Source organism: Atractosteus spatula, chromosome 12 (assembly GCF_055471065.1).
Source record: "Atractosteus spatula isolate fAtrSpa1 chromosome 12, fAtrSpa1.hap1, whole genome shotgun sequence".
NCBI lineage: Eukaryota > Metazoa > Chordata > Actinopteri > Semionotiformes > Lepisosteidae > Atractosteus > Atractosteus spatula.
Window position 1 is genome coordinate 9249795 of NC_142717.1, and position 17985 is coordinate 9267779.

At 36.1% G+C, this 17985-nt stretch overlaps 1 protein-coding gene across 1 annotated transcript in view; it reads left to right on the forward strand.

Annotated features, from left to right (window-relative positions):
* col9a1c (collagen, type IX, alpha 1c) overlaps positions 1–13846 on the forward strand; it is a 42843-nt gene extending 28997 nt beyond the window's left edge. The window contains exons 18-38 of the mRNA XM_088929666.1: positions 236–289; positions 855–908; positions 2268–2321; positions 3798–3851; positions 4124–4177; positions 5084–5137; positions 5601–5654; positions 6391–6444; positions 7039–7083; positions 7200–7253; positions 7417–7470; positions 7858–7911; positions 8315–8386; positions 8532–8567; positions 8695–8739; positions 8895–8927; positions 10290–10436; positions 11244–11298; positions 11443–11625; positions 13049–13126; positions 13644–13846. Coding sequence (XP_088785792.1) covers positions 236–289; positions 855–908; positions 2268–2321; positions 3798–3851; positions 4124–4177; positions 5084–5137; positions 5601–5654; positions 6391–6444; positions 7039–7083; positions 7200–7253; positions 7417–7470; positions 7858–7911; positions 8315–8386; positions 8532–8567; positions 8695–8739; positions 8895–8927; positions 10290–10436; positions 11244–11298; positions 11443–11625; positions 13049–13126; positions 13644–13846 — 1491 coding nt within the window. The remainder of the gene's footprint in view (positions 1–235; positions 290–854; positions 909–2267; positions 2322–3797; positions 3852–4123; positions 4178–5083; positions 5138–5600; positions 5655–6390; positions 6445–7038; positions 7084–7199; positions 7254–7416; positions 7471–7857; positions 7912–8314; positions 8387–8531; positions 8568–8694; positions 8740–8894; positions 8928–10289; positions 10437–11243; positions 11299–11442; positions 11626–13048; positions 13127–13643) is intronic.
* Positions 13847–17985: the final 4139 nt, after the last annotated feature.

Below are 17985 nucleotides of genomic sequence, written 5' to 3' on the forward strand. Positions count from 1 at the left end.
GCTGACAAACTGAAATCATTTTGCACAAGGTAGCCTTGGCCCCAGAATTGAAACGTGGGAATCAACCACCGTTGATGGTAAATGAATAGAATTTGGAATTTGGAATTCATCCAATCCAGTGAATATGGAAAATACAGTAATCATCTATAAAAGGTGTTGCAGTAATCTGAAATAAATACTGCATTTTCCATTAAGATGTATTTTGTTGATGTATTCAATACCTTTTGATTTTCAGGGTCACAAAGGCATCCACGGTGAAAGAGGAGAGACAGGAAAACCTGGACAAAAGGTAAAGCCTTCTGAGTGAAGGTCCACTATTATCTAAATAAATTAACAAAATCACATAAATATTAATTTTTTTAGACTTCTGACATTGCATAACCATTGTATATTGGTATAGAAGAGATATGTATGACAAATACATTTGTCAAATTTTAAAAAAGCTCATGCCTTTTTTCAGCTTTCCTTTTATTTATATTCTTCCTGTCAATTATGGTGTTTCCTTTTGTTTCTGACTTTCCTGTGAAATTTTGTAATCACTGTATGTCAGTGCCACCCTGGATAAGGTCATCTGTTAAGCAAATAATAAGAAGAACAAATAATATTACATATGAGGGAAGACTGTTCTTCAGTCTGGTTTGTTTGGTTGATTGTAGCTTATTGATCTAAGAATGCCTTCAAGACATTTTCTGAATAATCTGATTGACTTGGCTTTATATAACATATAATATGACAGGTTGAGTCATACATTTAAAACAAATGTCTGTTGTTCTGATTCTTGATTTAAATTTCAATATGTTAGTTTGAGTCAGATCACGGAGACTAATTTTTTTTTCTTTGTGTGCTCCATAAAGGGAGAGCCAGGGGCGTCTGGTACACAGGGCATTCCTGGTATCCCTGGAAATCAGGTAAGCTTATTATTAGCTGGAATACTATAAATTAAGCTCCCCTTCAACTCAGAAATTTTACTTATTACACCTTCTTCCTGGTATTGAAATTATCACGATTTGACATACAGTACCATGAGATACTCTCCATGTGGTGTGTGAACGGTCTGTATTGGGTGTTGTGTCACCATGCAGCTTTTCATCTCAGCATGTAATGCTGTGTTAAAATGTTAAATAATAATGTTTTCCTGCATAAAAAAATGTCTACACTTTATTTTGCGTCAGCATGCAAAGGAATAGGCAAAGTTTTATTCTATGCTGAAACTTTTCAGCTTGGAGCTTTCTTCAGGTCTGAATCAGCAAAGGGGTGAATACTGACAATGGCAGGAGTAAAACCCAGGTCTATTGGCCAGATCAGACCAACAATCTCCTGTTTTTTAATGCCACTTAACATTATTGATATTATGAAACCACATCAAAAATATATTTATATCTCCCTTGAGCACTATTACAGTATGTTAATACATGTAATCGCAAGTCAACAATTGTAAGTTATCAATTGTATGCTCTCTACTGCACAGTTCATTGTTGTGCAATCTTAATTTAAATTTCCCATTCTCCTTCTTTAAAGAAAGGTTACTTTTTCCATTTCCCTGCAATATTTTAATCTGTTTTATGTATCCAGGTGAAATTAGCATTCATGTCTGTTTGCTCTCTTGAAACAGAATAATTTTATAATTTTCATCTAATTACTGCATTTATCTTAAAGCCTCCCTAAGGTATTATTATGAAGCGGTAATTCAGCCATGAATAGCAAAGTACTCTGAAGAGTTTTAACGACAATGAGTGTGAACAACAGAGTTCTTGCCTAAAAACTAAATCAAGAAAAGAAAGGCTTAAGGCCAACATGCTGATGATCATTGTCTTTAATACAATTTTTATCACGATAAAGGTATTATTACAAAATTAGAGGGAGTGGTTAAATAAAATGTACCCAGTCAGTAGGTGACAATTTGAGGCACATGGGTCCTTTATATTCTTTGCCACAAGCTTTTAACAATATATATAAAGTGAAATGTATTGCCTTTCACTCTTAGCTCACATATTTACTACCTACGTCTGTGCACCTAAATTTAAAGTACCATAAATATCTCTTTTTCAAATCACAGTACTTTTAAAATACACATCTACTTAGTAGGAAATGCCCAAATGTGTGCCAAGTCCATTACATGATCACACCCATGCCTGATGATTATGTGGATATTAAGTGGATCCCTCGATAGAAAGTTATTTTATTAAAAAATCTCTGATGTCTGTGAGGTCAAAGACTGGTGTATTTAAAGAACAATGGTATCTGTTGTTTTCTTGTTTTTTTAACAGGGACCAAGAGGAATGAAAGGATTTCCTGGCAACCCTGGAGACAAAGGTGATAAGGTGAGCAGAAAAATGACAGCCACGCTGGTTTAAAAAAATGAGCGCCGCTTGTTCTGACTTGCTTTGAGAAAAAGACAGTCAACCTGGTGATTATTTCAACAGTGCATGTTTCCTATCTTCAGTGTATCAGGACTGAGAATACTAATAAGTTGGTTGAGTATCATTTGGTGATTCCAGATTCAACAAATGAAAAAATGAACAAATTAATAAAATGAATTAGCAACTGGTGACTCTCAATTAAAAGTAAACATGTTGAAAAAAATGAATGAAAGGCTGAGATTTTTTCATTTGTTCTCAGGTAACCTATAGCAGTTGCCAAAGAGCAATTGTAGTAGTTGTAGAACTGTATTTATTGCTCTTTTGTTTTATAATTACAGTATACTGTATTTCTATCTAGAAAATAGTGTTCCACAATTTTAGAGTTAATTTTTTGTCACACAAAATCACTTTAACGTTCAAGTGGGTAGCTGCACCAGCATGCATAAGCTGCAAGGAATCAAGGAAAGCTTTATTCCATGCTGAAAAGAGAACACCTGTCAACAGTCAACACCTGAAGAAGGCTCCACAGCCAGAAGTCATGTTTCTTTTCTTCCCTTTTCAGCATGGAATAAACTTTTACTTGTTTTCAACACTTTTACCTTGCCTTTTGCATATTCCTTTTCCCACTTAAAAAACAATAAAATTGTGTTAATTATGAAACTTATTATTCCTTCAAGAAAAGTTTGAAGATATTGATCACTATTCCCAGAGTTACTTTAACTTGCATTTCATTTTGTTCAGTTTACCAATTGACATAAAAAAGCTGGGCATTTATTTTCTTAATGGAGAAAATCATGTTAAATGTTCTTTCTAACAGACCAGAGATTCACAAACTGTATAATTTCCATTACATTATATAAATAATCAGTACTACTATGACATTTTACTAATCATATTTAATAATGCTTAAACACATTCCATACTAAGGACAAAGACTAGGTTTTGCAAAATTGAGATCTAATGAATACAGAGTGATATATATTTGCAATGTAAATGTAGGTAGTTAATTGTAAACACTAAAAATCAATATGAAAGTGCTGTGCCTAATAACTTCAATAATTTATGTATGACTTTCGTGAAGCACATTTAAACAAATCTTGCCCATAATAGTAATGTAATTGTAATTATGTAATTAATCAATAGTAATTATGTATAATACCATTTATGGTGACAAGAACTTTCACTATCTTCATGAACGAAGCTGAATTTACCATTAATGGGATATGTATCATAATAATAAACTTTATTTTATATAGCACCATAAAGAGCCAACACATACTGTAAGTTCTTAATTAAAGAAGGTTAGTATTATTACTTTTACTGTTATTTTGTTCATTTTACTTAATGTATTTAGATGCTTCCTTTTATGTTCCCACATAAAGCTAAACATTTATTAAACATAAGAGAGTAAGTGTGTCTTGTCACTCATCTGTATAGGGTCCTCCTGGGTTCAATGGGATCCCAGGACCTACTGGACCACCAGGCCCAGTGGTAAGTCAATCTGACTTAGAAAAGATACGTTTTAAGACCCTCAGGATCAGGGCACTGCAAAGCAATTTCAGTGAATCATTTAAAAACCTTTACATTAAGTTACTGTAACTATGGCTTTAATGTTTTAAAATTAATCATTTTATTCAATTGTTTTGTTCTCTTACTTTAGGTATTTATTTTGTTGGAAACTATCAGGGATTTTATACAAATGGCTTATGCATAAATACGAAGATTTAACTAGTGTATGGCTTATTGTTAAATGTCATCTGTAGGGGCAAGAAGGCAAGAGAGGGCCTCAGGGTGTGGAAGGTCCCAAAGGAGATGAAGTAAGTAGATCACCCACCTTCACTTTTATGCAGTTCTTCTATTCTGCTGAACTAAACATACTGTAGGTGCTCTACAGTAGTGTTGTGTATTTTTTTATGTCCTGAAATAATTAGAAATTGGACCAGTGCTTTGAAGGCTGCTAGGAATCAATAAAATACTGTACAATAACAACCAGTGTCATACGTGGGTGTTAAATGTACAATATACCATTCATTGATGCTGTACCTATCCATACATAGAAAACCAACAAATGTAAGTATTTGTAAATCAATCTTTTGATCATTCACTCATCACATAATTTACTGAGACAAGAATGAATAACATTTGAGTTAAAATATATTGCCTATTACTGTCTTCCATATTCAGTAGATTACTGTATATATGTTTTACTGAATAGACTCTCATATTCATAATATCGACAAAAAAGTTCAACTGCACTTCAAGTAACAATAATTAGTAATTATTTTACGTCAACTCATTTTGTTGATGATGTGAAAATGAAACACAAGACATTTTTGGTTCCAGAAAGAATCTTTGGGCAGAATTGACGGACTCATTTTCATCCATCCTAGCGTCTTAAAGAAACTTAAAGTCTGACATGAATGCGGTAGTCATCACAGAAGAGAGTAGTAGTCTTTGGTAGAAGAGAATACCAAACAGAGGGGAGCTATACTGCACAAATTATTTTTAGGGAGTTGAGAATAGACACTGTATGCATATCCTTGACTATGTTACAAACATCTGGTATGCTCTTTATCACAAAGGCCCATTTTGGTTGCATTACTAGTGCTTTAGACAGAAGAACAAGCTAATTTGTTAAAGCTAAAGAAAGATTATTAGAAATATGTAATAATACTTTATTCTTAGTGTACTAATATGCCTTATGTGCCAATGTTTGTTCCAAGGGTCCAAGAGGTCCACAGGGAGAGGAAGGTGAAAAAGGCCAGAAAGGGGAAACTGTACGTATTGTTTACTAATGTTTAGTAATTGAATATTGATAAATCCCCCTTTTTCACTGTTAAATTTGTATGAAGGTTAGCTTTTTGTAGTTTTACCTATTGTATTTGTGAAATCCTAAAGTCTCAAAGCACTTTAATTTGTTTTATTTTTTTTAGAATAATCATGCTGACAGGGTGATATCCTGTTTTTAATTCATATACATCTAGAAGTCTCTCCAATTAACTTTACTGAGTTGAGACCTACACAGGAGGTATAATTCTCTTGCTCGGTGACAGCACAGTCCTCAATTATACTGTGGGGGTTTCGAAGATTTACTCCTTGATGCCATTTAACTACCTCATTATGAGAAATTACAGACATACTCAAGCTATCTAATTGCAAATCCTGGCTACTACAATGTGATTAAGAAGTCATTGTATTAGAATACTGCCATGGTATATTTAATGGGAATTATGTTTGTAGGGAGCTCCTGGTAAAGATGGAAATGATGGAAATCCTGGAGTTGATGGCAGTAAGGTAAATATTTCATTTCAAATTATAACACAGGTATTTTATTCTAATTGTACCACTTTCATGTATTTTCTTTTTCAACCTTTACTTTCTATCAATGTGGTATCAGGAAGTCAGTGTGGTCAAAAATAGCTTGCATTATGATTTATCTCTCAAATAACACGAGCAAACAATGTTTTCAGATCAATCAAATGTTCTTTGCAGTTTTTGAATAAAATCACAAACAGTAAAACTTTCCCATTTTAATAAGCCTCATAAAAGTTTCATAGTCTTTCATTACAAAAAGGGATAGCAGTAACCCAGAATAGCACAAAAAAAGCTATTTACATCTTGAAAATATAATTTTCATTATCTTTTAATCTGTTAATATTAATATTAAATAGACATATAAATAAACATGTTTTAAAAATCAAAGATCTACCTATAACACCCTAATGAAGTAATTTCTTATATTATCAAATTATTTAGTTATTTTAGGATTTTTTGTAGAAGCAGAAAAAATGTTTTAGAAGAAAATTCATGACTAAATATTTTTTTATCATTTGGCCAAGGTGTCATTTCTAAAATCTCATTTAAATGGGCAAATATGAGACTTAAACTGTATGTTGCCTGTGGTTAGGATGGAGGTAAACAGAGACTAACAGTGAATGTGGAGCTTTCTGATAACACTTAACTTGATAGGACAGATACACACAATTTTTGTCGCACAGCACTGATGTGATTTTTTTTATATTTTCTCAAGGGAGAACCTGGATTACCAGGCACTGTGGGTGTCAGGGGTCTTGTGGGAATCCCAGTAAGTGCAAAAATGCCAATTATATATAAGTGAAGATCAGAAACTATAGTTATTGTCTTACAGCTCACATGGGACCACATGATTATACTGGGTGAAATGCAAACTCCATTTTCGATAGTGCCAGTTGAAGCATTACCAGCACTGAAAGATGAAGCTCATGTCGAAAACGTATATCATACATTTATGAAAAGTAGAGTTGGACACATTCTGTTTAAGATTGTTTTGGATTTTCATCTCCTGGTGATTTTAGAATCATTCATTATTGAATAACCTTGTTTCATATACAGGAATATATACTGAGATAAAAAAATGAATCACATACTGTATGTGTTGGAACATTTAAAGTTTCAAATTACCATAGATAGTATGTCTTTGAATTGTTGGAAAAATAAACTAGCAGAAACCCATAAGACAAATGGAAAAGCATGCAAATTCCACCCAAGGGCACTTCAGGAGGAAAACAAGACCCAAGAACAGTGTGGCACCAATTTTAACTGGCACACCACCATGCCATCCATTTGTATTATTTTTTATTAAGGTGTCATGAACAAGTCATGTGGAATAAGGTGTGAATCCTGCTTACTGTGATTTTAGGGGCTACCAGGAGCACCAGGAATGAAGGGCCATGCAGGAGAAAAGGTAAGATCTAAAAAAAAAGAAAAAAAAAGATAACCATATCAAAGTACTCCTTTCCCAGATGAAACGGTTCTTTTTTGAAATGGCTTCTTGAGTTCATTGAAATTGTTTTCATCCAGGGTGAAACAGGATCCGAAGGGCCACCTGGCCCAGTGGGACCTCCTGGAAAACCAGTGAGTATGACTTTTCCTTGGGGTTGCAGGTCTTTATGAGTAATGATTTAGGCTGAAACGCTTATCTGTTCTGAAAGGATTACTAATTCACATTAAATAATTAAGAGAAAACATAACATGGAGTGTGCATTTATTGTTAAATATAACTGTTTCATTCTTTAAGGGGGAGCCAGGGGCAGCAGGTGCAAATGGATTACCAGGCCCAAAGGGACCTCCTGTAAGTAAGAATTTATTAACAGTTCATTTCATAAGGCACAGGCCAATTTGACCAAAACTATTATAAAAACCACCAAAAAGCTATGAAATCTTTCAATCTGACTTTATCAGTGTTCTTTCTGAAAAACAAGACCCTCTTTTGAATATTGACACACATCTACGATCTGTGTAGCCATGTGAACTGGTTAGGAGGCTAATCTGGCAAAGAAAAATAGGGATTTGTAAGCCTTAGCTGATTCAATGCACAATTGCACACCAAAATGAACAACAACGTCTTGCTAAAATTATAATTTAGACAAAACCTATCCACAATGATTGTTATTTGTGGAGTGTGAATTCAGGATTCACTAGATTCACATACAAAATTATCTTTAAATGTATTTTTAAGGGTGAAGGTGGAAAACAAGGACCAGTAGGTGCAACTGGTCCACCAGGAGCTGTGGTAAGTTCAATTGTTAACTTTTTTTAGTGATCCTCTTTTGGGAAGTTGTTTGGGATCAAATGAAAAGATATGTAATATAAATGTATTACCCATTTAATAATTTAGCCAGATAATGGGCTCCCAAAAGATTGTTTTTGTTGTAAACTGAAGACAGACTAAGCCAACAAATGCTACAAGTGCATCCAGCACAAAGCTTAAAGTGTAATTTATCCACCCTGTCACACATAAAAGCCACAGGATAAAACACAAATTCCAATCTGCCCACGGTTTGCCAAGCTTATTTTTTAGTATATCAGTGTGGTGTCATTACTCATGAAGACCACACTATATGAATCGAGTATGAAAAGAGATATATCCACACAGTAGATATTTTGCATCATCTCTTAAATTATTTTACCAACAGGGTGAACAAGGTGACAAAGGAGACCTTGGTCCTCGTGGTATAAAAGGACACACTGGAGACAAAGGAGAGAAGGTAAAAAGCTTTATTTTTGTTTTCAGGAATATAATAGGATTATAATGACTGTACTGCCTTACAACTATTTGATTCTTTTTAACATGGCCAAAAGGTTTTGTCAGTGCCATTGACATTGTCAGTGTATTTTTCATTCTTCCTTTAGGGGTCAGTTGGTCCTGTTGGTCCAAAAGGAAATCAGGTGGGTTAGTCCTTTCTTAGTCTTAACCTTTTTATGTGTTTGTTCCCTAAGCCTGAAAATGTATAACATACAGTATGGTGTTTGGAAATGTAAGTGGTAATTTTCGTGTCATTTCTCTGATTTTCAGGGAATTCGGGGTGCAGCTGGGGACCACGGACCCAAGGGGGATATGGTACATTGTGTTTCTATACAACAACAATAATAATTTGCAAACAAATAAAACATATTTTAGACATATTAATTAATACAGTGTTCAGTAGGCTTTAGGCAACTTTTTGATATGTAACATTTCATGAATTCACCAAAACAACAATGTGTTTGTTGCAGGGCCCTCCGGGTGTCCCTGGAATTAAAGGAGAGGTATGTTTCTCTTTATTACATATTTTAGGGAACTGAAATATGTTATTTATTTGTTTTTGCTTTAACTGTATATTCATATTAACCTGTGTTACAAGAAATGTTCACATAGGTGATAAACTAAATCTATAGTTTATTTTTCAATGTGTATCTTAACTATAATAAAGTTTATTATAGTTCCTAACTCCCACATCAGAAAGACTACAGAAACTAAAATTATCCTGCAGCTAGGATCACAGCTTCCCCCTTCCCTCAACGACAGACTCATTTTCTTCTAAATTCTCTCTATTCATTGTAGGTTTCATTTCACACCTCTCCTCACCCATCCTGACTTCACACTACCCGATTGGCCACTCTGTCTGTCCCCTGCTCCCACCTCCCGCCCCTCCTCTCTCCCGGCTTTTGTTCTCCTGCTACTGTACATTACCTTTGCTTACTGCCCTGTCTTTCTCTCCCTGAAGAAGGCTCCACGGCCGAAACATTGTGTTTTCTTCTCTTTTCAGCATGGAATAAACCTATTACTTGTTCCTTTGCAGCCTATGCATGCTGACGCAGCTACCCACCTGAACTACTATAATAAAATTTTACAAGAATCTTTAATTAAATATCAGAGGACAAATACTTTGATTAAGTCTCAATTCTCCCTAAAATATGAAGTTATTCTATTTAGCTGACAGCACTTCCTGCATTCACACAGACCCTCTGTAAGATCCAGAGTGTATGGAGGCTGAGAGCTCACTCTCACTCTCTTGGGTAGCAGGATCCCAAACTTTGTAGGAATACACAGAAACAAATAATACACAATAACAAACCAATACAATCTTGCCAGAGAGATTACTCTGACTCACCCACCTTCGACACCTTCGAGCCATCGTCTTTTAACACAGGATCAGTGCTAATTGTAGGAGAAGCCCATCCATCACTGACATTACAGCAAGCCTGCATGCGCCCGGCAGACCACAGGGGTCGATGTGTCTCACAGAGCCGAGAAGGCCATGGTAGACTAATCCCACTCTATCATCATCAGCAGTTGGACAATGTGTGCCACTGGTTGCAGAATCAGGCTTGCAATCAGCTAGAGACATGATCTAGGCTCATAGATCATCAGAGCTCAGCCTGCACTCAGATACGTGCCTTTTCTGATTGAATCACTGGAGAGGTCTCAATCATTTTAATACTTGTATAATACTATGTATAATTATTTGTAACAAGGCACAATCTATTAAAAATGACGGGCTTCAGACTTGTATGTGAGTGTGAATGGGCATATGAGGGCATAAACCTTACACGGATGTTTTTGGTATGTCTTAGTAATTCATATAGTGGTCCTGTGTTAATTAAAACTATCCACACTTCTTTCTTCAGCCAGGAGCTAAAGGAGACAGGGGCCCAAAGGGTCCAGAGGGTGTCCGCGGGTTACCAGGCCACACTGGTCTCACAGGCCCCATAGGGCCCCGTGGGCTGGATGGGGAGAGGGGGGTTCCTGGTTCTCCTGGGCCTCGAGGAGCCCCTGTAAGTAACAACATCCACCAGCATTAATGTAGAGACCAAAACACCTTTGGTCTCCAAAGGTCCAGGTTAAATAACCAACATTTGCAGCTGATTTTACTTCCGCATATTTAATTTGTACTAATACAGGCCGATAAAATATTCGAGGACAGAAGTGGGCCTTTGTTTTGATATTTGCCTTTTTAATGCTGCGCATTGGCCCGGCAGCAAGAGTGCACAGAACAGACATGCAAAAATGTTTCCAATGACATTTTGAGATAGAATTAATAAGCACTGTATTTTTGCATATTTTCATGAATAAACAATGCTTACCGATCTCTGATGTCTTTCATTAGTGATAATCAATAGTTCATGAATTTTAAGCTTATTAATACTTTTATGTTTTATGTACCAATTCAGTAATACAGTAGGTGGTATAAATAATTTACACTATTTCTGCACCTTTTCATTAAAAAGCAATGCTTGATGATCTTATTTCCTTGTTAGACTTTATCTTTTCCTTAAAATGTATGCTTTTGCCATTGAGTGCTTCTGTTTTGCTCACTTTTGTCAGGTTACAATGTACGTTGGTTTTCAATGAGAGTTTGAAAACCTTGATTCATCCATGAATCATCTGGTTTTTAATATTAGTCTTAGCATTCAAACCAGATTTGTAGGTTGTAGCTTACAATATACTGTATATACTGTAGGAGCAAGAGTAATAAACGCTTACTTGTTGGATTAAGTTTTCTGTAGATTTTTTCAGTTATCACTACTTTTCTAACAATGATATGTTATTAGATTTAAGAAAGAACATTTCTATTCATACAGGGTCTGGAAGCAAGTGACCAGAGAATCAGGGAGATCTGCCAGAGCATAATTCAAGGTTGGCATTTTTATCTTTAATTGGGAAAGAAAAATCTTTGTTTAATAAACGTTCGACACAGTAAATTGATATAAAAGGCATATATGTAGGAAAGTAGTTCTTTTTTTCCTTCAATTTACTTAAAACGTGTTTTTTCCTGTTCAGACCAGATTACTGAGTTGACAGCTGATCTCAGAAGGCCAGCAGCCCAAGGGGCACCGGGCCGACCTGGGCCAATGGGCCCTCCTGGGCCTGCTGGGCCTGCTGGGTCCACTGGACATCCTGGACCAAGAGGATCAATGGGCCCCAAGGGGCCACCAGGCTTTCATGGAGCCCCTGGACAGAAAGGTAGAGGACTGATGGCTGGGTTGTCTTTATTTAATAAAAATAAAAATGTCTGTTAATGTAGGCTGTTACGTTCATGCATCTGTACTTAAGTCTGTTTTGCTGAGAGTGCAAATGTAAGCCTCCCAGCTTTTAGAAGCTTCAAAGCTGGTCTTTATTATTTTAGTTATAATAAAAATCACATCTGTTTGATGGGACAAAGGCCCCCTTCTTGAATGACCATACCATTGCAAAGCAACTTTAAAACACTGAAATCTTATATTGTGTGTTCTAAATTCATTCTGGTTTCATTCATTCTCTGTTGCGCAGTGTTAGGAGTGAACTAAAGTAAAAGAGGAATGTGTTCATCATGTGAGTTCAGGCCTATTGCTCTCTGTAAGGATTAAATCTTCTTTCATATCTACTTTTTGTGTGAAGGAACAGAAAGTCTTGTAGATTTGTTCCCCCAGAGGCCACTGCACCTGGCAGCCTTCTTGGCTCAAATGCAGTATTTAATGAGGTCCAAAGTGACGGTACAGTAGCTGCTAATTGCTGATCAAATTGTCAGCAGGTGAAACCAAAGATCCAAAGGGTACATCTGACAACAGTGCTTTATGTTAATAGGATTGTGTTCTGCAATTGGAGGTGTTATGCCCAAGAAATACAGTAGTTTGAGTGTTTCTTTTTCTAGATGCATGTGCTTTGAAATGGGTAGAGATGCTGAATTAAAGTAGTTATACGCACAGGAGCACAAATTCATTATAACTTATTGTTCTTTTAACATTATAGAAATATGTAGAAATTCTTATTATGTGTCGTGTTTTCATTGACTAAGAGAGTTACATTTTTGTTAGAATAAAGTTCTGAGTTTTAAATGAATTACAAATACCAATTTCTGACATCATACTACTTTAAAGACACCGATATTACAATCAGTCGCAAATAAAAAAAATTGGATTACAATTTAAGAAATTTGATAATTTTATCTTCTTTTGATGTGAAGTGTTTTGTCTCCATAAGACTATTATTGGTTAAAGTTAAATTTTATCCAATATAATTATTTTAAAATGTACTGGAAAATGATAAAAATATAATTCACATTTTTAAAATTCCTTTAATCACTCGGTATTCTCTGTCAAAGTACTTAAAGTACATCTTACTATTCACAGAATCCTTCGATTTCTGTGTAGTGCATTTGATTGCAATTCCATAAATTAATGAAAATCTTATCTGATTTTCAGATATTTAAAAGTCTCCTAATGACAGGTTTTCCCAAACTCTAACCGGATCCAAATAAATTTTGTAATACTGTTTAGAGTAAATATCTTTTCTTCAATTTATAAAATAATGCATTTATTGTATCTACTGTATTAGTGAGTCCTTGTTGTGTTATTATCTGCATTTAACACAGTTTGCAGCTTATGATTCCCATTTCTCTCCACTACAGGTGAGGCTGGGGAAAAAGGAGAAAGTGGAGAAAATGGAATTGGAATCCGTGGGAGTCCAGGACAGCCTGGCCCTCCAGGTACATCACTATACATGCATTTAATGAACAGCAGTTAAAAAGTCACTTCATTCAATCCAGGGATTCCAGTCTTACTGTTGCCTCAGACTGTATCCCCCAATGCACCAATCCTGAATGCCACACGTATAGTGAAATTCAGTTATGCTAATGGATGAAGATATGTTATTTTGTATCCTTTACACTTTATTATTACATTTTGAATGATCAATTTTTATCTGGGGGTAGTATACAAGTGAGATCAAATATGTATCATTGCATATTTTTTGTTGCATCCTATACTATATACTACTGTACTGTATATATGGAACAAATAATAGGTTTATTCCATGCTGAGGGACCTCATCTGACGAATGCTCCACAGCCGAAACGTTGTGTTTCTTCTCTTTTCAGCATGGAATAAACCTTTACTTGTTCCTTTGCAGCCTACGCATGCTGACGCAGCTACCCACCTGAACTACTATATACTATATCCATATTCCCATTTTATAGAATTGAAATATGTTGTGTTTTGTTGCAGGGGAGCCTGGGATCCCAGGCATTGGGAAAGATGGCCGGGATGGGGCTCGTGGGGAGCCAGGAGCGAGAGGGGATCCTGGTCTTCCTGGAAACAGAGGGCCGAGAGGCCCTGCTGGGTTATGTGATCCTTCAAACTGTGTGGGACCTCCCCCAATGTTCATGCCAGTGAGCGGAAAGAAATCCTCCAGTATGAAGGGACCATGAAGATAAATTGTTCCTATGATAACTTATGAAATAAAAAAAACAACAACAAATGTAATTTGGGGTCATATCCAAAATAAACTTGAAGAGACACAACCCATTTAATGGAAGCTATGGAGGACATGTCAGCTTGCATTTCCTTGATCTCTAAGCTATAAAGAGGTGGCTTTATATCAAAGTATGTATACAACACATTAATAATGTCAGAAACTAGTATACATTCATATTATTAAAAGAAAAGTGAAAACAAAAAAACAAAAAACAAAACAAAAAAAACAGTCTATTCCATCTGTTTAGTGGTGATTTTGAAAAAAATTCTGTTTGCTACTGGTCTATTCAGACTTCAGGTATCTTAGACACAAATTCTGTCCATTGTCACATTTGATGAGCCTATCAAAACCTGTAGGGCATTTCACTTTTATCTAATCTAGGGTTTTAATGTTCCAGAACTATGCTGAAAGTTTTACACAAGAATTTCCTTCACCATTCGTTAATGGTGCATAGTGATTAAAAAAGAGAACTTTCGATGACAGCTTTTAAATGATTGCTCAAAGCAAAAAATGTGATTATTGCACTATGCATATGTTACCCTTACGAGCAGCATGTTAGACAGGAGTTATCATTGCCATCTCTCAATACTGGAGCCCCTGGTTCAATTCTGGACCTGACGTACTATATGCATGGAGTTTGAATGTTCTACCCATGTTTACGTTGGTTTCCTCCAGGTGCACGATAGCCCCATAGCCCAAAAACATACTGTTAGGTTAATTGGCTTCTCATAAAATTGTTCCTGGTGTAAATGTATTTGTGTTTGCCCTGCAATGGCCTTGTGTCCCATCCAAGGTGTACCCTGCCTCACCCCAGTTGCTTGCTGGGATAGGCTCCGACTCCCCTGCGAAGCTGTAATGGGTAAAGTGGTTAGAAAATGGATGGCTGTTACATTTCATTCCCCTTGTATACAAAAATATATACAGTATATATACAGTATATTATTTAATGATACTTTTTAAAATACTAGATTAAAAAAGAAGATGTTGACATTTAATGCATTATATTTTGAAAGGGGATACATGCATAAAAGGTTAAAAATCCTACCAATCCTAATCTTAAGAGTCCAACCAAGTCCAAAACGCAGACGTACAGTTCTCTACTCAAAACTTTCAAAAGATGGAAAGTGCACTCAACTCTACATTCCAAGTTGCAAGTGGACATATTTTAAAATGGTTCTGACCTGTTAGTTAATAAAATGAAATAGAGAGAAATCACAACCAGTGAATGCACAGTGTAATGTATGAAGGTCAATGTACATCACAAGAGTATTTCATGGATCAAAATTAAATTAACATTTCGTTTATGCTCAATGGGATAAGATTTTTGCTTTTATTTTAAGTAAATGGATATTTATATGCATATACTGTATAAACTTAAAATCCCTGTGATTTTAATATGGTGTTTTTAAACAAAAGTTGGGAAGAATGCAGATTACAATCTCAGCCACTTCCACAAAAAATATAAATATATTTCTTCTTATACATATGAACTGCTATTATTTCAGGGAGTTGCCAGAATCTTCATTCATCCAATAACAACAAATGGAACAGTCAGAGTGTTCATATTGAGTGCGTAAATCTTGATTCTGCTATTAGCCTTAAGAGTCTCTATTCTCTATGCTTTTCTATCAACCTTCCTGCTCACTGGCAAGCATCAGTAAGTTGTTACTCACGACAAGTTCCTATGCTATTTCATCCTTACTAAATGTTGACAACGTTGAAGTATCAATTAAGCTGATCATTAAGTGAGTACTATTTCATGCCACCCAGACACTGCCTTATGTTTTTGTGTCCTTCCAAACTGAGCAGTGCGTGAAGAAGAAATTTTTTAGCGATGTCACTGTAAAGTGTAATTTGGCTTTGAAAGAACTACATAGTTCAATGGTTTCAGTGGGACAAAATGTACATGAGTCAATAATATCCCAGTCATTTCACTAATCTGATGGTGTGAGTGGAAAACCCTAGTAAGATTCCACATGGGGTCAAGGCTTTAATATGTTGCTGCAAACTTTAGCAAAATGTTTTGTGTTCACACAAAACCATTTTTTGTTTCAATACAAAGTGTAACATCTGATGCAACATCACTCGGTCAACACTATCCCCACTATCAAGCATGGTGATTACAGCATTTTGTTATAATTCTACTTCTCATTAGCAGGGACTGGGAAGCTTGTTAAGACTGATGGGGACATAGACGGACTGCTGAAAAACTTTTTCAAACCCAATACATGGACACAAATTCACTTTTCATCAAGACAATATAACCCAAAGACCACAGCTTCAATGGGGTGGCTTAAGAATAAGAAAGTTAATGTCCTTGAGTGACCCAATCAAAGTTCTGACTTTTCTTTTATATTATATAATATATGATATATAATATTTATAATATATAATTCTTTTATAGAAAGACTTAAAAAGTGATGTCCACGAGTGATCCCCAAGCAATTGTAGAGAACTTTTGCAATAAATTGCAGTAAATCAGAATATGAATTTGGTAGATACTCAAAAACACTTGTGGCTGTAATTGCTGCAAATGATGCTTCTACCAAATATTGAGTTGATGGGATTAAATGCTTATGCAAGCAACAGTCTTTTTGTCTTTAGTTTATGCTGACAGTTCTGTGTATTACCCTTAGAAGTCTTCAGTTTGAACATTCAGGTTTTGGAAAAAAATATTAAGTTTAATCATTTTGTATAGGAAGAAAGGGGCTGAATACTATTGCAAGTCACTGTAAAAAAAATATTATTTATGATTATCAGCCATGTGATTCTGTAATGTGGTATTACAGAGATTATAAGAGATTACTGAGTCTCCCAGTAGGTGGTTTCTGTATTCACCCTCTCTATTCCAGCCTCACTAGTTTAACTTGCAAAGCTTACAGTAGCTGAATTTTCTTTCAGGACCTACACACCTCAGAAACAACTCTAAGTTTTGTTTTTTTACACCATGCTGCCTACCAACTTTTTCAAGTCTGTCTGGCAAGAGATGCCTGCTTTTTCTGCCCTCCTTTTGCTCACTCCAGGATTAGCCATCTAAGTATAGCCTCCCACACTTTATTAAGTTTAAATACATCTAATCATTGATCTTTCTCTCCTCTTCATAACTTCTCTGCCCCCAGCATTAAGAAGTTTACACTCTAGTTCTGACTTTTCTGTGTTCATGGCAACTACAGTATTGACCTCGCTACACCTACTCAGAACAGCAGGACATAATGCTTAGATTGTGGAACTATGCATTGGTAATGCACTTAAATGTATGCCTATCATTCCTAGACTTCAAGCACCTCATAGAGAGCACCAGCAAGATAAATTTTACTTCATAATCAACTTGTTTTCAAATGCTGCAGCAGCCCAAAACGTTTTCATATGTGCAGAGCCACTCTGCTGCATCTTCCTGTCACGATCGCTACTCCCCCTCTTAAGGGCGCTCCAGCCCTTCCTTGTTCTGCCACATTACCTGCACCTGTTTTAGCTCTCGCCCCACCTTTAATGCCAGACGCAGGCGTCACCCCGAGGCTTCTCATTGAATCCTGCTTCATGAAAGCCTGGGATCTTGCCGCGTCTGGCTCTGTTACGGTTTTAGTTTCCTGTTCCTGATTCCCTGCCCCGCCGGTCCCGACCCGGTTCTGGTTTTAATTACTTTGGATGGATCCCCTGGTCTTGGACTCTGCCTCCTGTATTGGATTTCCCTTTTGGATTTATGCTTGGATTGTTCGCTCCAGACTCACTTCCCCTGGACACCTGCACTTCTTGGACACGTCCCCTGTCTCCATCCCTACTCCTGCATGTTTTTAATCCTACTGTGTCTTCACCAACCGGATCGCGTCGTATGCATAGGGCCTGGATAGAACTGTTCCAGACACTTCCTTCATTTCCAAGTTCTGCTCCATGTTCTTTGGATGATCTTTCATTGACTTTTCCACTGCTAGAGCTCTTTAAAGATCGACTGGGTGTTCAAATGGCTAAGTTATCTTCAGCATGGAGAAAACAATTTTCTTCCTTGAGTCTCTAGTGATCATCCTCCATTTTACCTCTTTGACCACAAGACAAGCTTGGGTATTTTAAGAGAATTTTCACCTATTCTTTTTGCTC